This window comes from Piliocolobus tephrosceles, chromosome 21, assembly GCF_002776525.5.
Source record: "Piliocolobus tephrosceles isolate RC106 chromosome 21, ASM277652v3, whole genome shotgun sequence".
NCBI lineage: Eukaryota > Metazoa > Chordata > Mammalia > Primates > Cercopithecidae > Piliocolobus > Piliocolobus tephrosceles.
The window spans coordinates 48762822-48787847 of record NC_045454.1 but is presented as its reverse complement, the minus strand read 5'-3'; the positions used below and the strand labels follow the sequence as shown (position 1 = coordinate 48787847).

The window sequence follows — 25026 nt, the reverse complement described above, 5'->3', positions numbered from 1 at the left end:
AAAAAAAAAAAAAAAAAAAAAAAAAAAAAAAAAAAAAAAAAAATACAAATACAAAAAAAAAAATTAGCTGGGCCTGGTGGCGGGCGCCTGTAGTCCCAGCTACTTGGGAGGCTGAGGCAGGAGAATGGTGTGAAGCGGGGGACAGAGCTTGCAGTGAGCTGAAGATCCGGCCACTGCACTGCAGCCTGGGCGACAGAGCGAGACTCCGTCTCAAAAAAAAAAAAAGGATAACAGCAAGCATTTTATTGAGACTTAGTATGTGCCAACTGACAACACTGGGAGGTAACTTTTATTTTTTGAGACAGGGTGTCACTCTGTCACCCAGGCAGGAGTGCACTGGCGGTATCTGGCTCACTGCAACCTCCACCGCCGGGGTTCAAACGATTCCCGTGCCTCAGCCTCCCAAGTAGCTGGGATTACAGGTGCCCATCACCAAGCCCCGCTAGTTTACCTATTCTTAGTGGAGACGGGCTTTCACCATGTCGCCCAGGTTGGTCTCTCCTGAGCTCAAGCAATCCTCGATCTCTGTGATCTGTCCGCCTCGGTCTCCCAAAATGCTGGGATTACAGGTGTGAGCCACAAGCCGGCCTTTACATTTTTTATTTACATTTTCAACATACAATGGGTTGGTCAGGCGTGGTGGCTAGCGCCCATAATCCCACTTTGGGAGGCCGAGGCCGGCAGATCACGAGGTCAGATGGAGACCATCCTGGCTAACACGGTGAAACTGTCTCCACTAAAAAATACAAAAATTAGCCAGGTGTGGTGGCGGGCACCTGTAGTCCCAGCTACTTGGGAGGCTGAGGCAGGAGAATGGCATGAACCCAGGAAGCGGAGCTTGCAGTGAGGTGAGATCGTGCCACTGCACTCCAGCCTGGGCAACAAAGACTCTACCTCAAAAAAAAAAAAAAAGTTCAGCTTCCACATACCACCTTAACTTTTGTACTATTAAAAAAGAATAGAGGCCAGGCGTGGTAGCTCACACCTGTAATCCCAGCACTTTGGGAGGCCAAGGCAGGAGGATCGTGAGGTCAGATCCAGACCATCCTGGCTAACACGGTGAAACCCCGTCTCTACTGAAAATACAAAACATTAGCCAGGTGTGGTGGTGGGCACCTGTAGTCCCAACTACTCGGGAGGCTGAGGCAGGAGAATGGCGTGAACCCGGGAGGTGGAGCTTGCAGTGAGCCGGGACGGCGCCACTGCACTCCTGCCTGGGCGACCAGTGAGACTCCATATCAAAAATAAAAATAAAGAATAGGCCAGGCGCAATAGCTCATGCCTGTAATCCCAGTACTTTGGGAGGCTGAGGTGGTTAGATCACAAGGTCAGGAGATCAAGACCATCCTGGCTAACATGGTAAAACCCTGTATATACTAAAAACTACAACAAAAACTAGCCGGGCGTGGTGGTGAGCACCTGTAGTCCCAGCTACTCGGGAGACTGAGGCAGGAGAATGGTGTGAAACCAAGAGGCAGAGCTTGTAGTGAGCAGAGATCGCACCACTGCACTCCAGCCTGGGCGACAGAGTGAAACTCCGTCTCAAAAAAAAAAAAACAGAACAGGACCAGGTATGGTGCCTCACACCTATAACCCCAGCACTGTGGGAGGCTGAGGCCAGCTGCTCTCTTGCAGTCAAGAGTTTGAGACCATCCTGGCCAACGCGGTGAAACCCCATCTCACCTAAAAATACAAAAATTAGCCAGATGTGGCGACAGGCGCCCGTAATTCCAGCTACTCGGGAGGCTGAGGCACAAGAATTACTTGAACCCTTGAACCTGGAGGTGGAGGCTATAGCGAGCAGAGATGACGCCACTGAAGTCCAGCCTGGGCGATAGAGCGAGACTCACCCTCAAAACACAGTAATCCAAGCCGCCCACAATTTCCCCGACCGCTGGGAAACATAGTTCAGTTACAGCCCCAATTCAACAGCCAAGCCAAACTTCAGGCATACCTACATGTGGGCAAAGCCTCAGCTGAAGCTTGGCCTTGGCAGTGCAGGGCCAGAGTGCCCCCCGCTTTGCCAGAAACCCACAGTGCTACTTCACAGTCCCCACCTGCCTTCCTGAGGACACAGAAACACGCAGAAAATGATCATGTTAATCTTATCAGCATTAACAAGATTAGGCCTCCTCACATCTTAGGCACCATTTAGAGAATAAATGAGGTGTGGTGGCTCACACCTGAGATCCCAGCACTTTAGGAGGCTGAGACAGGAGGATTGCTTGAGTCCAGAAGGGAGACTAGCCTGGGCAACACGGCACAGTAGCTCACACTGTAATTCCCAGCACTTTGGGAGGCCAAAGCAGGCAGAACACTTGAGGTGAGGAGTTCAAGACCAACCAGGCCACAGCAAAATTCTCAAAATAAATAAAAATTAGCTGGGCATGGCGGCACATGCCTGGAGTCCCAGTTACTTGCAGGCTGAGGCAGGAGTCCAGGAGATGGAGGATGCAGTGAGCCGACTGCACTACACTCATCTGGAAAACAGCAAGACTCTGCCTCTAAAAAAATTGTTCAAAAGGCCGGGCACAGTGGCTCACACCTATAACTGGCCAAGGCCTGTAAAAGGCCAAGGCAGGCAGATCACAAAGTCAAGAGATCGAGACCATCCTGGCCAACATGGTGAAACCCCCGTCCCTACTAAAAATACAAAAATTAGCTGGGCGTGCTGGTACATGCCTGTAATCCCAGCTACTCAAGAGCCTGAGGCAGGACTTGAACCCAGGAGGTATAGGTTGCAGTGAGCAGATGGTGCCATTCCACTCCAGCCTAGGAAACAGAGACTCCATCTCACAAAAAAGTTTCTTTTTTTTTTTTTTTGAGACGGAGTCTTGCTCTGTCGCCCAGGCTGGAGTGCAGTGGCCGGATCTCAGCTCACTGCAAGCTCCGCCTCCCGGGTTCACGCCATTCTCCTGCCTCAGCCTCCCGAGCAGCTGGGACCACAAGCGCCCGCCACCTCGCCCAGCTAGTTTTTTTTTTTTAGTAGAGACGGAGTTTCACCGTGTTAGCCAGGATGGTCTCGATCTCCTGACCTCATGATCCGCCCGTCTCAGCCTCCCAAAGTGCTGGGATTACAGGCTTGAGCCACCGCGCCCGGCCCCACAAAAGTTTCAAAGCAAGCAAATGGGTTTCTAGCAAACTAGTCAGGACTGGGATGACCATAGAAAATCCTGACGGTGGATAGAACGTGTGAGCTTGTCAGCAATTCAGAGGGTTGCTGAAGTCCGCAAAGTTCAGTCTGGTGCCCCTCACTCCACAGGGCCATCCAAATGCATTCAAAGTGACATCTTATAATTTAATTCTTGGCCACGCTAATTCCCTGAGCACTTCAAACGCTCAGTAGACCCATTCATCTGGCAGCTGCTTCTACGACACAGGGGTAGGGTGTTCCAACCATTCCAGAACGTTCCACCTAACACACTGAGGCAGCCCCAGGCTAGGGCCTGGGTCCCCTTCTAGGCTCTGGTGAGCCCGGTCCTGGGCAGCCCTGCTCCGCTAGGAAGACACGGTGAAAAACGCAGAACGGAGTCACCACCATATCAAATTTATTATTCCAATGGCACTAGTACAGCTGGAGGTGCTCGTGGTGACACCGCACAGGACTTCCTGCCTGCTAGAAATCATCTACCCGCTTGTTCCTTTCCCCTTTCCGGGGCAAAAGCCACCACGGGCCATTTACCCAAATAAACCTCTTAATGCGTTTGTTAAAATTTGTTTGGACATCTGAGTTTCCCTCTGAAGAAATGGAAAAAGTGTTGGGTGTCCCATCCCACCTCCCCCTCCCCGACCAGCCCAGTAAAAGTCCCTGCTAAGAGGGCGTGTCTGCTGCCTCTGGACTCTGGAAATAAATATCGAAAGAAACGGCATCAAGTGTTAAGGTTGAGTGATGGCACGCAGCGGGCCCCGGAAACCTCTCAGGGGAGCGTCGCTGTGTCGGGACAGTCTCCAGGACGTGGTGCTGTGGGTGCTGCGAGTCCCCAGGGCAGCAGGTGCTGCAGGAAGGGCCGCCTACAATTTGTCCAGGAAGTTGTCCAGGGCCGGGATGCCTTCCTTCAGGCCCTTGCGCTTGCGGGTCTCAGCCACCACCTGGCTGGGGCGGCTGCTGTTGTCAAAGGGGTCTCCGGGCAGGATCTGCCAGTGGTCGAACACACACTGGGGGAAGGCCTGGCCACCCGTGTTGGACCTCAGGTCAGCGGTGAAGCCTGCAGAGGGAAGCCAGAGGCTCACTGGGCTGCCAGGAAGGTGTCAGGATGGGAGGAAAGTCCTGTCAGGAGCTCAGGCTAGTTCCTCAGCCCAAGTCACCCTGCAGACCAGACACTCGGCCTGGTGCGCAGCACTTCACCAAGGGCCTGCTCAAAGGCCTCATGCCCCTGCTCGTTCGGGATGCCCCTTTGCTACAGCTCAGCTACTCTACTGGCCCGAGGCCTAGGCCTTAGGAGCTCCAGGCCCAGAGCCCTTCTCACACTGAGGATAGGAGAGTCCCTCCCCTGTGAATTCAGTGACTTAGGGTCACAAGCAGTCAGAAGCTGGGCCACCTGCTAAGTCCATCACCTGCTCCCATCAGGACACCTCCTTTAACACCCTGCTAAACTTACTGGGCTTCTGGCCCCCAGACTAGCCTGCCGGGCTCTGCAGGCCACGCTGGGTCAACACTCACCAAAGGACTCGTTGACAGGCAAGTAGGCCTTGACGACAAACATGGGGGTGCCGGCCACTTGGGACTCCTCGAACACATGGCCCCGCTTCCTGTTCAAAACTCCGTAGATGCCACCGACCACTTGCTCTGGACACTGCCAGAAGGGAAAGAGAAGCTGTCAGCGGCTGCTGGGCAGGACGGTGGCAGGGTCAACGGCAGGCAGGCAGACCTCACCTGGATCTCCACAAGGTAGATGGGCTCCATGAGGCGCGGCTGGGCGGTCAGCACACTGGCGTAGAGGCAGCGCCGCGCTGTGGGGATGATCTGGCCGCCCCCGCGGTGGATGGCGTCAGCATGCAGGGTCACGTCATGGACGTCGAAGCGCACGCCCCGCATGTTCTCCTCACACAGCGCACCCTGAGAGGGGGAGAGCCGCTGTCAAGGGCCGAATGCATCTCGGCTGCTTGCCTTCCACCTGCCAAGTCCTGCAGGTCTCCACCAGGGGGACCTGGGGCCTTGCCCGCCTTGACCCTATTAGGGTCCCTGGCTCAGCAAGCAGGATCCTAAGGTCCCTCTGGAGCCTGGAAATGGGTGTGGTCTGCACGTGCTGAGCTGTGCCTCACCTCCTTGGTGGCCCACTGGAAGCCGGCCACCACACTGTCCTTGATCTCGTTGAGGTACTGTACACCCTTGGTAATGTCGGTGAGGATGTTGGGGCCGGTGCCGTCAGGCCCAAAGCACCAGATCTTGCGGGCCTCGGCCACGTCCCACTCGTACTTCTCGGCCAGGTAGCGCGCCCGCTGCTTGAGCTCCTGGCGGGCAGACACCTCGCCTTTATCGATGTCCTCGGCCAGACCATCAGGGAAGGGCCGCGCCTTCATGTACAGTCGGTTGTGCTTGTTGGGGGACTTGGAGAGGCAGAGCACGTTCGACTCTTCGCTGACTGTTTCGCGGTACGAGACGACCGGGTCCGATTTCTGCAGAAAGAAGAGGAAGGTCACACACCTGCCTGTCGGAAGAGGAGACTTTACACGCAGAGGCATCCTTAAATGCTTTTCCCAGTAAGGCAGACCGAATACAGCCAGGCAGAGCCACGTCAATCAGAACCAAGTGGAATCAGTATTGCACCACCAAGCACATCTCACTCCCCGCAAGGACCAGCAGCAGGGGCTCCACCGAGCTCTTCAGCGCAGAAACCACAGGCTTGCGAAATTTTAAGCATTAACGGGAAAGAAACAAGGTTTGGAGCAGGCCTGGCCCGATCCCACCAGAGCATCTGTATATTTGCGGACAGAAAACAGCAGGATGAGCTGTCTCTGAGTTAACTCAAAAAACAGCCCTGGGCCGGGCGCAGTGGCTCAAGCCTGTAATCCCAGCACTTTGGGAGGCCGAGACGGGCGGATCACGAGGTCAGGAGATCGAGACCCTCCTGGCTAACACGGTGAAACCCCGTCTCTACTAAAAATACAAAAAATTAGCCGGGCGAGGTGGTGGGCGCCTGTGGTCCCAGCCACTCGGGAGGCTGAGGCAGGAGAATGGCGTGAACCCAGGAGGCAGAGGTTGCGGTGAGCTGAGATCCGGCCACTGCACTCTAGCCTGGGCGACAGAGCAAGACTCCGTCTCAAAAAAAAAAAAAAACAGCCCTGGAGGCTGGGCACAGTGGCTCACGCCTGTACTCCTAGCATTTTGGGAGGCCAAGACAGGTGGATCAAGAGGTCAGGAGATCAAGATCATCCTAGCTAACGCGGTGAAACCCCTTCTCTACTAAAAATACAAAATATTTGCCGGGCATGGTGGGCACCTGTAGTCCCAGCTACTTGGGAGGCTGAGGCAGGAGAATGGCGTGAACTCGGGAGGCGGAGCTTGCAGTGAGCCGAGATCGCGCCACTGCACTCCAGCCTGGACAACAGAGCAAGACTCTGTCTCAAAAAAAAAAAAAAAAAATAGCCCAAGCCAGGCTCGGTGGCTCACATCTGTAATCCCAGCACTCTGGAGGCTGAGGCGGGGGAATCACGAGGTCAGGAGATCGAGACCATCCTGGTTAACACAGCGAAACCCCATCTCTACTAAAAATACAAAAAAAATTAACCGGGCATGGTAGCAGGCGCCTGTAGTCCCAGTTACTCAGGAAGCTAAGTGAGGCAAGAGAATGGCGTGAACCCGGGAGGTGGAGGTTCCAGTGAGCTGAGATCACGCCACTGCACTCCAACCTGGGTGACACATCAAGATTCTACCTCCGAAATAAACCAAACAAACAAAAAATAGCCCCACATGTCTGGAGAAGACCCTAAAGAGGAGACTTGAGGAATCTAAAATGCTGAGACCAAGGCCAAGAGCGAGTCTAGGCGCCTGCACGGAGCCTACCTGGGCTCAGCTTTACAACAGAGAGCAGGAGTGGGTGCCCGGGGTCCGGGGGTGGAAACCAACTGTCCCGCCTCAGCCCGAGGGGCGGGGACGGCTGGTCACTGGCGCCTCACCTTGATAGGGATGCAGGCGTGGTCCTCCTCCAGGTCCTTCAGGCAGATCTCCAGGTGCAGCTCACCGGCACCCGCGATGATGTGCTCTCCCGACTCCTCGATGATGCACTGAAAGGTACACGAGTTAGCACCAAAGGGGCAGGGGGCTCGGAACAGGTGGGACACCAGGCTCCCAGCTTCCCTTTACCTACGGAGAAGCTGGACCCTGCCAGGACAAGATTTCAGGAGAAGGTGCCGGGAACCTGGGACCAGCACAAACTCCTGAAGAAATGTAAGGCCCACAAACTACAGTAAACATGTGCAGGGCAGCCTAGGAGAGGGTGGGGGCCGCCTGGCCAGGAGTCCCTGTTTACATGACTTCAACCTGGGAGGTGTGAGTCCCACGGAAGCAGGGGTTTTTCCCACAGCTGGGAACCCCTCCTTTCATAACAAGTCACCCCAATCTGACAACCACAGCAACCCACACAGCCACAGTTGAGGCCACAAGCCGCCCGTCACGGTGTCTGCTCCCAGTGGGTACACTCCACGCCCACCTGCACCATGGGGTCAGACTTGGCCAGCCGCTTCAGCCCCTCTACCAGCTTGGGCAGGTCAGCCGGGTTCTTGGCCTCCACGGCCACTCTGACGACGGGGCTGACGCTGAACTTCATCACCCGCATGTTGTGTGCGTGCTCGAAGGTGGTGATGGTGCCCGTCTTCACCAGGAACTGGTCCACGCCCACCAGGCCCACAATGTTCCCACAAGGCACGTCCTCGATGGGCTCCACATAGCGGCCCATCATCAAGATTGTTCTGGAGAAAGCAAAAGGCGGCAGCAGGCCGCAGGGATGATTCTGCTGGATCCTAGGCTAGCGCAGGTCCCTCCCGGGGTTGGTGGCCCTCCTGCCTGGTCCCAGGGCAGGCTGGTGGCTTCCGCAAGTCCCTGACTGCTGCGTGGGGGCTGCCAGGAAACATCCTCTTTGGAGTCACTGCCCTCTCCCTGGGTATGGGTCAAGACTGCCACCACCCACCTGGAGCCCAGGGATACAGAGGAGCGGGGATCTGCTGTGCCCTGGGACTACTTGTGGCTTCTCTAGCAATGCCCTCAATGGACTCTGAGAATAAAAGCTGTGGCTGGCACTACTATCACCCTACACTCCCTCTACGCTCCTCACTTCCAGCTCCTGACCGAGAAGCCAAAGACCTGGAGCAGGGCAGGGCCCACAACAGTGCCGAGGGGCCTGGCCATCACCCAGCGGCTCACCTCTGGATTGGCTTCAGGTAGAGGTCCTCCTTCTTCCCGGGGGTGTAGTTGGGCCCCATAATCCTGACCTTCAGGCCGGTAGAGACCAGTCCCGAGAAGACCCGTCCAAAGGCGTAGAACCGACCTTTGTCGGAGGTTGGCACCATTTTGGAAATATACATCATAAGGGGGCCTTTGGGGTCACAGCTTTTAATGCCTGAGGAACAGAGAAAACCCACAAGCTTTATCCCAGTGCAGCTCAGACTTCTGCAACCCTGCAACCTGCAACCTTAGGCAACAGGAAGTCCTCCGGCTGCAACTCAGGACCCGACCACCAGGACCACGTACCCATGGCAGCCTCGTCGTCCGGGGGCCCCTCATACAGGAGCTCGCAGCGGTACTTCTGGGCCGTCACAGGGGAGGGCAGATGGATGGTGATCATCTGCAACAAGGCGTCTCCGGCGGGCAGCCAGCGGCGCATCACAGCCTGCAGGGGCGGAGAGCGGTGCATCAGATACCTGGGGAGACCAGGAAGGCCCCATACACCCTTCCTCTCGAAGCCAAGGAAGCCAAAGTCACGAGTCATGTCTCCAAAGCAAGGCCCCTTCTGGAAGGCGGCGAAGGCCGTGCACACTCCTGCTAAGGCCCTTGTCCGCACCTGTCCCAGATGAGGCTGGCTGCTAGGATGGGTCTCCAGCAACACCTGAAGCCTAAAGCCAGAGGGACAGCAGCTGTCCCTGCGCAGCTGGGGACCTCAGCCCCCAGGGCCTGGGCTGTCAAGAGCATCAAGCCGCAGCCTGCGTTCCCTCCACCCGCGGGCTGGGCCCAGGCCGCACCTTCAGCAGGGGTTTGCCTTCTTTGTCCTTGTCCTCACTGTCCAGTTTGATGTCCAGTTTCTCTATCAGTTTTGCTGTTTCCTCTTTCTTGAAATTCATGATCGCATCAAACACCTAAATTCACCACAAGGAGACAGGAAAGCCCATGTGGGAACGGCAGGAGGAAGCCTTGCACTGCTTCCCGCTCGGGAGACTGAGGTCAGCACAGGGGACGCAATGCAGAGCAGGAGCAGGCCTAGCCTGCCTACCCGGGGCCCAGCCGAGCGGATGGGGAGCTGGAGGAAGCCTCGAGATAGAGCAGAGAAAAAGCGCACTCTGGCTCATACACAAGGGCACGAGTTCTGACTTACAAGCACTAAATGGCCACCTGTAGCCAAAACCACAAGTGACCCAAACCCCTCCTTGCAAGGGCGGTCCCAAGGCTCTGGCTGTGCAATCCAGACCTTAATAGAAGAACCCTGACTCCACCCCAGTTAGGAGCTGCGCCCAATCACCTGACAGGCAACCGGCCAGAACCAGCAGGGCCAGGGGCCAATATCGCATCGGCACACATAGCCCAGGGTGCCCGGTGCAGCCCTCACTCCTCACCTTGAAGATGGGGTCCAGGATCAACTGGCAGAAGGTGCGTGGCAGCTTCTTCCCATCGGGGCTGGTGGCTGACTTGCTGAACTTGCCGTTGGCTGGGTCAAAGTACCTGGCAGGGACAGGCAAAGCCAAATCAAGTTAGGGCCTCCAAGGCATACGGCGGGGGGAGAGGGGATCACCAAGGGGACATGCTTGGGCCAGACTCTCTGGGGTGACTGGTGGGCTTGAGCTGTGCGGTGAACATGGTACCACAACCCTGGGCGCTGCCACTCCCCCCAGGTGTCAGGAACCCCCCCCAACCATACACCACAGGGCTCACCTGTCACCCCACAGCTTCTTCATCATGTCCTCCACTTTCTTGGCCCGCTCGGCAGGCCCCAGCTGACCCTCCCCCTTGGCAGCAAACTTGGCCACGTACATCTCCGCAAACTGCTTCAGGGTGAAGGCCCACCCATGGAGGCCAGACCCGAAGCCCACAGTACCCAGGACAGGATCGATCTGAAGTGTGAGAAATGGGAAGCGGCTGTGAGGATAGCCCCTGGGCAGAGCCTGCAGTTGCGGACTGGGTGCCTCGGGCATGGGCCTCAGACGCTGGATTTCTTCAGTAGACATCAGGTCAAAGTGAAGAAATGATCAGTCATCACGAACAAGGGGGCCAGCCCCTCCACCACCCACGTCACCATTCCCTGCACTCGCCTCTTCCAGCTGCCCAAAGATCAAGGACTGGGTCAAGAAGGTTGAGAACATTCCAGCCCCCTTCTCTGTCACCCCAACACTCCTGGCAAAAGCACACTTCCAGTCCCCTCAGCTCCTGCGGTGCCCACTGCGGCGGGCACACCACCCAGCCAGGGAGGGCCGTACCATGATGTTGCCCATGGGGCCGCTCTCGCCCTCGCCGTAGGTGGAAATGATGACGTTCACGTTCTCCACGATGCGCTGGAAGGTCTGGTAGAGCTCCTCGGGCTCCAGCTGCAGCTCCAGCAGGGCACGGTCCATCTTGTTCATCATCAGCACAGGCTTGATGCGCTCGGCGATGGCCTGCCGCAGCACTGTCTCCGTCTGCACACACACGCCTACAGACGCAGGGGACGGGGCGGCGCCGTCATCCTCCAACAGGGAAGGCCCTGGGTTCTAGGCCATGCCTCGGGGGGCCCGCTGCTTACCTGACACACAGTCCACCACAACCAATGCACCATCAGTGACTCGGAGGGCAGCGGTCACCTCCGAGGAGAAGTCGACGTGCCCGGGGGAGTCGATGAGGTTGATGAGGAAGCCGGCGCCGTCCTTGCTCTGCTTGATGAAGTTCAAGTCATTCTCCGAGAGCTCGTAGAAGAGGGAGATGGCGCTGATGGAGGAAGGGATCCATCAGGGGACAGGATCCACACACCTGGCCCAGGGAGCCTGGGACGCTGTCAGAAGCCAGGCTGCTCCTCCCTCCATGGAGAGACTCCCACAAGACCCAACCCACCCTTGTCCTTTGCCTCTACAACACCCTCTGTCCAAGACAGGCCCCCCACGACAGGAACTCCTGGTACCAGCCCCACAGCCAGCTACTCAGAGCCCTCCTGACCAGACACTCTGCCCCACCGACTTGGTGCCCCCAAGACTCATCACACCTGACTCCAAGTAGCAACTAAAAGACCCAGCAGGACAGCAAAAGCCTCCAGAGACTCTGACCCTTCCCTCCTCACTTCTGCCCCTGCTCCAGTGGGAATGAAGAGCTTTAGCCAGAGACCCTCACTATGGTGCCAACCCAGGACAAAAAGCATTTGGGATCACTGTGCTCTGAGCTCACGTTTTAGACTCTCACCCCACTCACATCAGGGGCCAGAAACTGTCACGGAATGAACGCCATCCAGTGCAACACAAGCGCTTCCCAGCATCCTGAGTGCCAGAACACCCTCCCCTTCCAGGTGTGACAGCAAAACCTCTCCAGATATTGTACGAGCCGGGGGAAGTCCCCCAGGGAAGAACCACTGAGTGAAGCCCCCTCCTCAAGAAAATATTCCAGCTCGCAGCACCCCCAATCCCTGACTCTTCATCCCGTCTCGCTGGACTGAACCTCACTCATTCTTCCATGAATTAAGAAACCAGGACAAAGAGATGTTGCCTAGTCTCTCCCCGCCCACCCTGGCCCAGTGGCCTCCAGCTGCTAGGCCAGCACCTCCCTGCCTGGGTACAGAGGTCATGGGGAGCTCACGTTGACTTGATGGTGATGCAGCGCTCCTGCTCATCCTTCCGAGTGTCAGTAAAGCGTGTCTCCCCGGCCCGGGCCGAGGCGATGATGCCCGCCTTGCACACCAGGGAGTCTGTCAGTGTGGACTTGCCGTGGTCCACGTGGGCGATGACAGACATGTTACGGATGTTAGCCTTCTTGTCCATGATGGCGCGGATCTGGTCTACCGTGAAGTTCACCTGGGCAAGAGGGGGAGGCTCAGACCAGCTCGCGATTTCCAGGAACACGGCTTGGCATGGAGCATGGAGCGTTCAGTCCAAACGAACCGGCGTGCCCAAGGCCAGGAGGGGCCTGGTGTTGGAGTGCCCGAAGCCCACCCAATCCTGCCAGCCTAACACGCCTTGAGAACTACCCCGCAATCTCCAAGAATCCACTGTCAACAGATGTCATCCAGGATTGACAACCCAGAAATAAAAGCGCTCAGAAACAAAACTCAGTGGCAACAAATTTCCTTGATACCAAATACAAACACTAAAGAGTTATTAGGGGCCAAACAGTAAGGGATGGACCCTCTCCCAAAGCCCCCTCCACGTTGTCATCGGGCCACCCAGGCTTCCCCGACCAAAAACCTCCATAATAAAATGCAAGGTCACCCCTCGGCAAGAGGGATCACACAAGGCCACCCACCCCAGGAGGTAAGGGGAGCCGGAACGGCCCTAACAGCCACAAGCCTACACCTCGTGTCTCAAAACGAGTCTTTGCACATTTGGGAGTCACAAGGACAAGCGCCTAGGACCGACGGTTAACAGCAACAGGAGAAGGTATTTGGGAGGAAAAGGGGAGCCTTTCAGGTGTCGCTTTGCTCGTTCTGCCATTTTCCTGCCGCCCCTAGTCCCCCGGCAGAAAATCGATCTCAAACTCGCGGCCCGCGAGTTACATAAGGCGCCTGCCCGTCTCCCCGCTTCCACCGTGGTGCCCGCCATTACAACGCCTGCCACATCATCATACCCCACCCCCATCCTCCCTAACACCCCAGCTCCAACCGGGTCTGGGCAAGGTTACGGCGCCCCCGGAAGCGGAGAAGGGGCTCGGTGAACAGTGCGGCGCACAGACATGGCGGCGACCGCTGCCCCAGTCCCGGCTCCTCCGGCTCCGCCGCCGCTACGTCTCCTCCCGGCACGGGCGGCCCCAGCGTCCTAAGCTAGGCAGCGTCGGCCCCGAGGAGGCCCCGCCGCCGTTCCGGGACACCAGCGAGGCAGGGTTACTCACCATGGTGGCGGATGGCGGTGGATTCTCCCAGGTAGAACCGAAAGAAGCGAGTCGCGCCGAGGATGGCGACGACGGCGGCGGAAGAGAACGCTGACGTCAACACTCAGCATTTTATAGGCGGACGCCGGTTGGGCGGGTCATGTGACTGCGCTGCGGAGGCGGGGCGAAGCGACGCCGCGCAAGCGCACGGAGGCGGTCCCGCTCGCCTCCCCCGTTAACCCATTCGGCGCTGGCGAGGCTGTTTTAGGATACAGTGTGGGCGTCTAGGGGATGGTGGTCGCCCTCGGTGTGCAGTGTTTAGGTGCAAAAAGCAAAGAGCTCCGTTTTAGCTGAGAATAAGAACCATAGCAACGATATTAGCTTACAAAATGTCTAGCGCTTGTATTAAAGCCACATTACAAGGTGAATAGAGTCTGTGGATTTTACCCACGTCAATTTCCCGGTTTGGGCGTTGTTATGTAAGCCGATATCCCTGGGAGAAGCTGAGGGAAAAAAGACACTCGCGACCACTATACTGTTTTTCAACTCCTTACCTGTAATTATTTCAAAATAAAAAGATTTATAAGAAGCAGGCATCGGAATCACTGATCCCACAAATGCACACTGAGCATCTATGCACCAGGCATTGTTAGAGGTTTTGTAGATACAGCAGTGGACAAAACACCTTGTTAGCTTGACCACACTGCGTGCACTTCTACTAGCTACTAGGATTTCTCTTTGCCTCAGTTTCCTAGTCTGTAAATCGGAGGTGATCAATACCACCCTATTGTTTGGGGTGGACTAAAACGAACTAAAGACATTTAAAAGAATTACCACCGTGCCTGATACCCAACGCTCAATAAGCGCTATGTATTTTAATTAGCTAAGATTGCTATTAATAAAACATTTATTTCAGGACTGGTTTGCCATGTCCCAGGCACCCGGCTAAGCGCTTTACTGGCACAATTTCATTTTCTAGTTCATTTCCTCTCCAGGGGGAGGCGCAGGAAGACGGTTTAGCATTTGTGTCCTAATCTGACCCTAAGAAACTGTTGAATGTGTTTCATATCTCATGAATTGGTATTCAACTGAGTATCTCTATTCCTTATGAAGAGCCCAGCCCGCTGTTTAAGCACATAGTAGGTACTCAGTATTTCTTGCATGAATGATGTTCTCACAGTCCAAATGAATCCCCTGCGGCACGTCTTTCCCTAAACTCACTTTGTGAAACAGAAGAGCCACTGCAGTGCTTTTCCTGGGCTGGGAGAGGGGGAGGTGTGGATCCACAAAAAGCAATGCAAATTCCAGCCTGGACTCTAAAATAAACCTGTACACTCCTCCCCCTCACAAATGCTTCGGGCACTTTGCTTTACAAAGCGCTGTCTCAACCTTGGTTTTCATTTAATGGATGATTGCTCTTGCTATCACCATTTAACCCGATGGAAAACTGGAAGTATCTTCTGAAAGAATCGAGGCTCCGAAAGGCAGATGGCATGGCAGGGAGCAGATGTGAGCGCCCGGGGTCCCTAACCACCTACACCTGTGCTGCCTGTGACGCGTTTAATGTTAAGTTACAAGTCAAGCGCCTGCGCCATTTGGGGGATGAGTTTTTAGCAGAGAGGTATTCGGTTTCTCATTCTTAATAATAAAATTCTTCAAAATCTTTAAATGCACTAAGCACCTACTACGTGTTGGGTTCCCTATTGGGCGCTTCGCAGCCGTTTTTTCCTTGCAAGGTGGGGGCATTTCAGAGATGGAATGGAAAGGTTTTCATTGAAAGAGGGGTTAGGCGAGAGGCGGAGGCTGCAGTTAGCCGAGATAGCGCCACTGCACTCCAGCCTGGCGACAGAGCGAGACTCCGTCTCAAAAAAATTAAAAAAATTAAAAAGGGGTTAAGCTGGGTGCAGTGGCTCACGCCTGTAATCCCAGAACTTTGGGAGACCAAGGCAGGCAGATCACCTGAGGTCGGGAGTTCCAGACCAGCCTACTCAACATGGAGAAACCCCGTCTTTACTAAAAAAAAAAAAAAAAAAAAAAAAATTAGCCAGGCATGGTGGTGAACGCCTGAAATCCCAGCTACTTGGGAGGCTGAGTCAGGAGAACCGCTTGAACCCGAAGGCGGAGGTTGCAGTGAGCCGAGATCAGGTCACTGCACTCCAGCCTGGGTGACAGAGCAAGACTCTGTCTCAAAAAAAAAAAAGGGGGGGGGCTGTTCACATCTATCCCGGAACTTAATAAAAGAGGGGTTGAATTTGTTCTCAAGTGCACGGATTGCTTATTGAAAAATTCTAATATCATGTAATTTAAAGTAGTAGGGGGAGAGCTTAAGGGAAAAGGGGGAATTTTCAACCCCACAGCTGCAGGGATGGAGCCAGGTGTTCCTCCCACTGTCATCCCCACATCCACGAATAGCAGAATCCTGGAGTACCACAAGCAGCCACAACCAGGTCAGCTGTCATAAGTACAATAATAAATACAGGCTGCGTTTAAAGGGTGGGGACCAAGAAAAAAATTCACCTCTGCAGAGAAGCTCCGTTGCGCATGCGCCTGCTGCGGCGCCAGGAGGGCTCAGAGACCGCAGTAGCGGCCCCTGCTGACCGACAGTCGCCAGTGGAGGTCCCTCAACGCTGTCTTTTTTTTTTTTTTTTTTTTTGAGACCCAGTCTCGCTCTGTTGCTAGGCTGGAGTGCAGTGATGCGCTCTTGGCTCACTGCAACCTCCGCCTCACAGGTTCAAGCGATTCACCTACCTCAGCCTCCCGAATAGCTGGGATTACAGTCGCGCGTCACCACGCCCGCCTGATTTTTTGTATTTTTAGTAGAGAGGGGGTTTCACCATGTTGGCCAGGTTGGTCTTGAACCCCTGACCTCGTGATCCGCCCGCCTCGGCCTCCCAAAGCGCTGGGATTACCCGCGTGAGCCACCGCGCCCGGCCAACACTGCCTTTTAACGGTTTATTGAGTGTTTACTAGGACCTGCCCTCACAGTCCTTTAAATCAAATACTTCACCTAACCTACCCACATCCTGGGCTTTGGGTGGGCTCCTTTACGCCTGAGAAAATGGAGACTCAGAGAAGTCATTTACCCACGTTCACAGAGCTAGTAAAGGTGCAGCCAAATCCAACTCAAGGAGTGGTTTAATCGGGAAGGAGCCCGGCCCTGCGACTGTTGCCCAGATGCATTTGAGATTTGGGAAACGGGCCGGGCATGGTGGCATGCCTGTAATCCCAGCACTTTGGGAGGCAGAGGCGGATGGATCACCTGAGGTTAGGAGTTTGAGACCAGCCTGGCTAACATGGCAAAACCCCATAATACAAAAAATTAGCCGGGCGTGGTGGTGGGCACCTGTAATCCCAGCTACTCGGGAGGCTGAGGCAAGAGAATCGCTTGAACGGGGGAGTTGGAGGTTACAGTGAGCCAAGATCAGGTCACTGCACTCCAGCCGGGGCAACAGACCGAGACTCCGTCTCAAAAAAAAAAAAAAAAGGGGGGGGGTGAACAAAGCCAGACACGCTGAGTTTACACTCGGCTTCTTCACTCTCTGGCTGTGTGACCTTGGGCAAGTTACTCAACCTCTCTGAGCCGTGGGTACTGCATGGTATATATTGAATCATAATAGAATCGGGTTTATAGGGCTCTCATGAGATTTAAAGAAATGAATAGAAATAGGTTAGACATGGTGGCTCACACCTGTAATCCCAACAATTTGGGAGGTCGAAGTGGGAGGATTGCTTGAGCCCAGGAGTTTGACCCCAGCCTGGGCAACATAAGGAGACCCCCATCTCCATTAAAATAATAATAATAATAATAATAATAATAACAACAACAACAACAACAAGCCGGGTGTGGTGGCCCGTGCCTGTAATCCCAGTTACTCAGGAGGCTGAGGCACAAGAATTGCTTGAACCTGGGAGGCAGAGGTTGCCGTGAGCCAAGATCTCACCACTGCACTCCAGCCTGGGCAACGGAGCGAGATTCTGTCTCAAAATAAATAAATACATAAATGAGCTTGGCTTGGTGGCATATGCCTGTGGGCTGAGGTGGGATCAGTGCTCAAGCCGAGGAGTTTTGGGCTGCCGTCAGCTATGATTTCACTACTGCACTCCAGCCTGGGGGACACAGCAAGACTCTGTCACACACACAGACAAAACTAATATAAATAAAGCACCTATTATACCAGTACCTAGTATAAGATAATCCATATCAAGAGTTGACTCTGGCCGGGTGTGGTGGCTCACGCCTGTAATCCCAGTACTTTGGGAGGCCGAGGCAAGTGGATCATGAGCTCAGGAGAAACATGGCGAAACCCTGTCTCTACTAAAAATACAAAAAGATTAGCTGGGTGTGGTGTAATCCCAGCTACATGGGAGGCTGAGGCACGAGAATCCCTTGAACCTAGGAGGTAGAGGTTGCAGTGAGCTGAGATTGCGCCACTGTACTCCGGCCTGGGTGACAGAGCGAGACTCCGTCTCAAAAAAAAAAGAAAAGAAAAAATGGGGCTGGGCGCCGTGGTTCATGCCTGTAATCCCAGCGCTTTGGGAGGCCGAGGCGGGCGGATCACGAGGTCAGGAGATCGAGACCATCCTGGCTAACACGGTAAAACCCCATCTCTACTAAAAATACAAAAAAAAAAAAAAAAAATTAGCCGGGCGTGGCAGTGGGTGCCTGTAGACCCAGCTACACGGGAGACTGAGGCACAAGAATGGCATGAATCCGGGGAATGGAGCTTGCAGTGAGCCGAGATCGCGCCACTGCACTCCAGCCTGAGTGACAGAGCGAGACTCCGTCTCAAAAAAAAAAAAAAAAGGTGGATTTTGTCTTTTGGGAGATTAAACAAATGGGTTCAGGGAGGCCTGGTGAGTCTGCATAGTAAGAACAGGCACAGTGGCTCATGTCTGTAATCCCAGCACTTTGGGAGGCGGAGGTGGGTGAATCACTTGAGATCAGGAGTTGGAGACCAGCCTGGCCAACATGACGAAACCCCGACTCTACTAAAAATACAAAAATTAGCCGGGCATGGTGGCGGGCACCTCCTATGGTCCTAAATACTTAGGAGGCTGAGGCAGGAGAATCACTTGAACCCAGGAGGCTGAGGTTACAGTGGGCAGAGATCACGACACTGCACTCCAGCCTGGGTGATAGTGGGAGACTCCACACCCCCCAAAAAAAGGAAAAAGGAAAAAGGCCGAGCGCAGTGGCTCACGCCTGTAATCCCAGCACTTTGGGAGGCTGAGGTCGGCAGATCACCTGAGGTCAGGAGTTCGAGACCAGCCTGGCCAACATGGTGAAACCCTGTCTCTACTAAAAACACAAAAATTAGCTGGGCCTGGTGGTACATGCCTGCAATCCCAGCTACTTGGGAGGCTGAGACACAAGAATCACTTGAACCCGGGAGGCAGAGGTTGCAGTGAGCCGAGATCGCACCATTGCACTCCAGCCTGGGCAACAAGAGCAAAACTCCATTTCAAAAAAAAAGAAAGAAAGAAAAGAAAGAAAGAAAAAAAGAACAGAAGCTCCCAGCAAAAGCTGGTACTTCTGACCATAGAACTATGCAGAGCCTTTATGGTGAATATGGATTTATGCAGCCCCAGATTACTGAGGCTTAAACTGAGGGTCTCAGTCTGGGTCTGCCTAGACTCCCTCTTCTGCTGAGGACCCCAGTGCAACCTTAGGGACGTGCATTAGAGCCTTCAGCTACCTGTTTTGCATTTCTTTGTTTTTTTGGCTGCCCTGGGGGCCTCTGGGCTAGGAGACTCTCCACTGGGCCACACCCACATTGCCCGCAAACACAAGCATCAGTTTTTCCCCTGCTTTTCAACTTCTCCTGAAACCCAGTTCCTAACATTCCTCAGACCCTGGCACTCGTGTGTCCAGCAACCATGGGACCCAGCTTTAAAAGACACAGAGAGAAATCCCTGCCCTCAGGAGATGGTGGGCTGGAGAGAAAATAGCCAATCAAATATCTGCACAAATGGAAGCTCTCAAATTGCACTAGGAGGGCAAGGGAGACTGAGCAAAGACACGGCATAATAGAGGAGGGTAGGCCAGGCGCGGTGGCTCATGCCTGTAATCCCAGCACTTTGGGAGGCCGAGGCAGGTGAATATCCTGAGGTCTGGAGTTCGAGACCAGCCTGGCCAACAATGTGAAACCTTACTTCTACTAAAAATACAAAAATTAGCCGGGTGTGGTGGCGCACGGCTGTAGTCCCAGTTAGTCGGGAGGCTGAGGCAGGAGAATCGCTTGAACCCGGGAGGCAGAGGTCGCAGTGAGCTGAGATTAAGCTACTGCACTCCAGCCTGGGCGACAGAGTGAGACTTCCTCTTAAAAAAAAAAAAAATGAAAAAACAAAAACAGGAGAAGATTGAGATCTAGCATGGGGAATCAGGGAGGGCATCATGGAGGAGGTGTTTTCTTGTTTGTTTGTTTGTTTTTAAGTCAGAGTCTTGCTCTCTCGCCCAGGCTGGAGTGCAGTGGTGCAATCTCGGCTCACTGAAACCTCCGCCTCCTGGGTTCAAGCAATATTCCTGTCCCAGCCTCCCGAGTAGCTGGGATTACAGGTGTATGCCACCATGCACAGCAAATTTTTGTAGTTTTAGTAGAGAGAGGGTTTTGCCATGTTGGCCAGGCTGGTCTCAAACTTCTGATCTCAAATGATCCGCCTGCCTTGGCCTCCCGAAGTGCTGGGATTATACGCATGGGCTACCACGCCAGGTCTCTTTCTTGTTTTTTGTGTGTTTTTGTTGTTGTTTTGTTTTGAAGACGGAGTCTTGCTGTCTCACCCAGGCTGGACTGCAGTAGTGCGTTCCCAGCTCACTGCAACCTCTTCCTCCCCGGTTCAAGTGATTCTCCCACCCCTGGGATTACAGGCATCCGCCACCACACCTGGCTAATTTTGTATTTTTAATAAAGAGGGGTTTTGCCATGTTTTCCAGGCTGGTCTCGAACTCCTGACCTCAGGCGATCCACCCATCTAGCCTCCCAAACTGCTAGGATTACAGGCGTGAGTCGCCACAACCCGCCCCTTTCTTGTTTGTATTTTTATTTATTTATTTATTTTTATTTTTTATGTATGTATGTATGTATGTATTTATTTTTTGAGTCGGAGTCTCGCTCTGTCTCCCGGGCTGGAGGGCAGTGGCGGGATCTCAGCTCACTGCAAGCTCTGCCTCCCGGGTTTACGCCATTCTCCCGCCTCTGCCTCCCGAGTAGCTGGGACTACAGGCGCCCGCCACCTCGCCTGGCTAGTTTTTTGTATTTTTTAGTAGAGACGGGGTTTCACCGTGTTAGCCAGGATGGTCTCGATCTCCTGACCTCGTGATCCGCCCGTTTCGGCCTCCCAAAGTGCTGGGATTACAGGCTTGAGCCACCGTGCCCGGCCTTTATTTTTTATTTATTATTATTTTTTTTTGAGAGGGAGTCTCACTCTGTGGCCCAGGCTGGAGTGCAGTGGCCGGATCTCAGCTCACTGCAAGCTCCGCCTCCCGGGTTTACGCCATTCTCCTGCCTCAGCCTCCCTAGTAGCTGGGACTACAGGTGCCCGCCACCTCGCCCGGCTAGTTTTTTGTATTTTTTTAGTAGAGACGGGGTTTCACAGTGTTAGCCAGGATGGTCTCTATCTCCTGACCTCGTGATCCGCCCGTCTCAGCCTCCCAAAGTGCTGGGATTACAGGCTTGAGCCACCACCGCGCCCGGCCTTTTTTTTTTTTTGAGACTGAGTCTGGCTCTGTGGCCAGGGCGGGAGTGCAGTGGCTGGATCTCAGCTCACTGCAAGCTCCGCCTCCCGGGTTCACGCCATTCTCCTGCCTCAGTCTCCCGAGTAGCTGGGACTACAGGCGCCCGCCATCTCGCCCGGCTAGTTTTTTGTATTTTTTAGTAGAGACGGGGTTTCACCGTGTTAGCCAGGATGGTCTTGATCCCCTGACCTCGTGATCCGCCGCCCGCCTCGGCCTCCCAAAGTGCTGGGATTACAGGCTTGAGCCACTGCGCCCGGCCAACACACAAGAGTCTCTTGGAGGTCCGTGGAATCCCCTAACCCGGGGGTCTCAGCCAAGGTCTATCCTGCCTCCCCAGGGGACACTGGCAACATCTGGGGACATTTGTGCTTGCCTTGGCAGAGTGGGTGCTGTTCAGCACCCTGCTTTGGACAGCCCCACCCAAGAGAATTATCTAGCCCAATTGTCAATAGTGCTGTGCTTTAGAAGTGCTGGACATAATTGTTTAAAATGATGAAACACAGAAACTATTTCACAGTTGCTACACAGGTTGTATTCACTCATTCCACACATACTTACAGAACACTTTGTATCTACCAGACATTAATTGAGGGACTGGGGACACAGACCTGGTGGGGCTGGCATTCTAGTGAAGGTGACAGCAGGGAGGTGATGGAGCAAGTTGTGCACGGCCTTGTGGGCCTCAGCAAAGACTGGCGCTTTTAGCCGCAGGAAGGTGGGAGCCATAGAGGGCAGTGGGCAGAGGAGGGACAGGATTTGCCTCAGGTGCTCACACACGCCCTCTGCTGGCTGCTGTAGGGAGAACAGACTGTAGGTGGGAAGGGCAGGAGGCTGAGATCAGCCGAACAAAAGCGGCAGGTTCTCCCAGCTCAGGGTACCTTAGGGCAGTGGAAACCCAACGTGTGAGCAGCTTGCACCCGGGCCCTTTGCACTGCCCCATGGGACTTGGAAGACTTGGGGAACAGATGTCAACATGATATTCATTTGGCCTGCTGTGGTGTGAGTTTGTTGAGACAGTCTCGCTCTGTTGCCAGGCTGGAGTGCAGTGGCACAATCTTGGCTTACTGCAACTTCCGCCTCCTGGTTCAAGCGATTCTCCTGCCTCAGCCTCCTGAGTAGCTGGGATTACAGGCCCACACAACTATGCCCAGCTAATTTTTGGATTTTTGGTAGAGACAGGGTTCCACCATGTTGGCCAGGATGGTCTCGATCTCTTGACCTTGTGATCCGCCCACCTTGGCCTCCCAAAGTGCTGGAATTACAGGTATGAGCCACTGCACCCAGCCCTGTTTTTTAATTTCCATAGGTTTTGGGGACACGGGTGGTATTTGGTTACATGAGTAAGTTCTTTTTTTTTCTTTTTGAGATGGACTCTCGCTCTATTGCCCAGGCTGGAGTGCAGGGGCTCACTGCAAGCTCCGCCTCCCGGGTTCACGCCATTCTCCTGCCTCAGCCTCCAGAGTAGCTGGGATTACAGGCGCCCACAACCACGCCCAGCTAATTTTTTTTTGTATTTTTTAGTAGAGACAGGGTTTCACTGTGTTAGCCAGGATAGTCTCGATCTCCTGACCTTGTGATCTGCCCGCCTCAGCCTCCCAAAGTGGTGGGATTACAGGCATGAGCCACCGCACCCAGCCTACATGAGTAAGTTCTTTAGGGGTGATTTGTGAGATTTTGGTGCACCCATCACCGAGCAGTGTACACGGAGCTGAATTTGCAGTCTTTTATCCCTCACCCCTTCCCAAACTTTCCCTGGAGTCCCCAAAGTGCAATGTATCATTCGTATGCCTGTGCATCCTCATAGCTTAGCTCCCGCTTATCAGAGAGAACACACCATGTTTCCTTTTCCACTCCTGAGTTAGTTCACTTATAATAATAGTATCTAATCCCATTCAGGTTACTGTGAATGTCATTAATTTATTCCTTTTTATGGCTGAGTAGTATTCAATCTATATATATGCTACAGTTTCTTTTTCTGTCCTTTTTTTTTTGTTTTTGAGACGAAGTCTCACTCTGTTGCCTAGGCTGAAGTGCAGTGGTAGGATCTCAGCTCACTGGAAACTCTGCCTCCTGGGTTCAAATGATTTTCCTGCCTCAGTCTCCCAAGTAGCTGGGATTACAGGCATGTGCCACCAAGCCCAGCTAATTTTTTTTTTTTTTGAGACGGAGTTTCACTTTTGTTGCCCAGGGTGGAGTGCAATGGCATGATTTCGGCTCACTGCAACCTGCCTCCCAGGTTCAAGCGATTCTCCTGCCTCAGCCTCCCGAGTAGCTGGGATTACAGGCATGGGCTACCAAGGCTGGCTAATTTTGTATTTTTAGTAGAGATGGGGTTTCTCCATGTTGGTCAGGCTGGTCTCGAACTCCCCACCTCAGGTGATCTCCCTGCGTCAGCCTCCCAAAGTGCTGGGATTAGAGCATTGAGCCACTGCACCCCGCGGAGTCTATCTTTTCAAATCTCTGGGGTATACACCCAGGAGTGGGATTGCTGCCTTGTTGATGTTTCTCAAACAGTGGGGCGCGGTGGCTCACGCCTGTAATTCCAGCACTTTGGGAGGCCAAGGCGGGCGGATCATAAGGCTAGGAATTCCAGACCAGCCTGGCCAGCACGATGAAACCCCGTTTCTACTAAAAATACAAAAATTAGACGGGCATGGTGGCGCGCCTGTTAAGTCCAGCAACTCGGGAGGCTAAGGTAGGAGAATCGCTTGTCCCTGGGAGGCGGAGGTTGAAGTGAGCCTAGATGGCGCCACTGCACTCCAGCCTGTGCGACGGAGCTAAAGTCGGGGGCGCGGTGGCTCACGCCTGTAATTCCAGCACTTTGGGATGCCGAGGCGGGCGGATCACGAGGTCAGGAGATCGAGACCATCCTGGCGAACACGGCGAAATCCCGTCTCTACTAAAAATACAAAAAAAATTAGCCGGGCGTAGTGGCAGGCGCCTGTAGTCCCAGATTCTAGGGAGGCTGAGGCAGGAGAATGGCGTGAACCCGGGAGGCGGCGGAGCTTGCAGTGAGCGGAGATTGCGCCACTGCACTCCAGCCTGGGCGACAGAGCGAGACTCCGTCTCAAAAAAAAAAAAAAAAAGACAATTGAAACAATTACCCTCCCAGGTAGAAATTCCCGGCTGATGAGGTACATCTGTTCAGCTCGGTGTTGAGAGCTCAAGCTCTTTTTTTTAACGCTTTGCCTCGCTGTCCCCAAAGTATTGCCTTCATTCTCATAGTCCAACGTGTCCACCATCGCATTCACATTTCAGCCAATAGGAAGAAGGAAAAAGAAAAACAGGAAAAGAGTTTACATGTCACTCCTGCTATTGGCCAGAATCGTGTAACGTGACCACACTCAGCTGCAAGGGTCACTGGGAAATGTAGTCTTTTTTTTCTGGGAGGCCATGCGTTCGGCTTAAAATTGTCTTTTCTTTTTCTTTCTTTCTTCTTCTTCTTCTTTTTTTTTTTTTTTTTTTTTTTTTTAGAAGGAGTGTTGCTCTTGTTGCCCAGGTTGGAGTGCAGTGGCGCGATCTCCGCTCACTGCAACCTCCACCTCCCGGGTTCAAGCAATTCTTCTGCCTCAGCTTCCTGAGTAGCTGGGATTACAGGCGCCCACCACTACGCCCAGGTAATTTTTTGTATTTTAAGTAAAGACAGGGTTTTACCATTTTAGCCAGGCTGGTCTCGAACTCCTGACCTCAGGTGATCCACCTGCCTCAGCCTCCCAAATTGCAGGGATTACCAGGGCCTTTTACTTTACTTATTTCCTTCCTTCCTTCCCTTCTTCCTTTCTTCCTTCCTTCCTTTGTTCCATCCTTCCTTTTTTCGTTCCTTCTCCCCCTCCTTCCTTCCTTCTTTTTTCTTTCCTCACTTCCTTCTTTCTTTTCTTTTTTATTTTTCTGAGCCAGAGTGTTGCTGTGTCACCCAAGCTGCAGGGCGCAGTGTTGCCTTCATAGCTCATTCTGGCCTCGAACTCCTGCGTTCAAGCAATCCTTCTGTCCCAGCCTCCATAGTAGCAGGTATGCACCACCACATCCAGGTAATTTTAAAATATTTTTAGAGTTGGAATCTCACTTTTATTTTATTTTTTTGTAGAGACGGGGTCTCACTGTGTTGCCCAGG

General features: G+C 53.8%; 1 protein-coding gene and 1 non-coding gene across 2 annotated transcripts; both read right to left on the bottom strand.

Annotated features, from left to right (window-relative positions):
• Positions 1–3528: 3528 nt before the first annotated feature.
• EEF2 (eukaryotic translation elongation factor 2) lies at positions 3529–13300 on the bottom strand. The gene is made up of 15 exons (XM_023185689.1): positions 13205–13300; positions 11960–12174; positions 10923–11104; positions 10621–10832; positions 10079–10257; positions 9763–9868; positions 9175–9288; positions 8687–8825; positions 8360–8555; positions 7650–7908; positions 7117–7224; positions 5263–5616; positions 4874–5056; positions 4661–4793; positions 3529–4205 (listed from the first exon to the last, which is right to left on the bottom strand). Exons 1-15 carry the CDS (start codon positions 13205–13207, stop codon positions 4012–4014), a joined length of 2577 nt encoding a protein of 858 aa, XP_023041457.1. The 5' UTR covers positions 13208–13300; the 3' UTR covers positions 3529–4011.
• On the bottom strand, positions 10342–10407 carry LOC111522003. The gene has a single exon (XR_002725131.1). It is a non-coding gene; the product is annotated as a small nucleolar RNA SNORD37 (small nucleolar RNA).
• Positions 13301–25026: the final 11726 nt, after the last annotated feature.

Excerpts from the sequence above, each read along its gene's own strand:
- EEF2 (XM_023185689.1), bottom strand. Across the intron at positions 9,869-10,078 it reads AAGAAGCTGTGGGGTGACAG|GTACTTTGACCCAGCCAACG; the intron begins GTGAGCCCTGTG and ends TGTCCCTGCCAG. Across the intron at positions 4,794-4,873 it reads TCTACCTTGTGGAGATCCAG|TGTCCAGAGCAAGTGGTCGG; the intron begins GTGAGGTCTGCC and ends CCCTTCTGGCAG.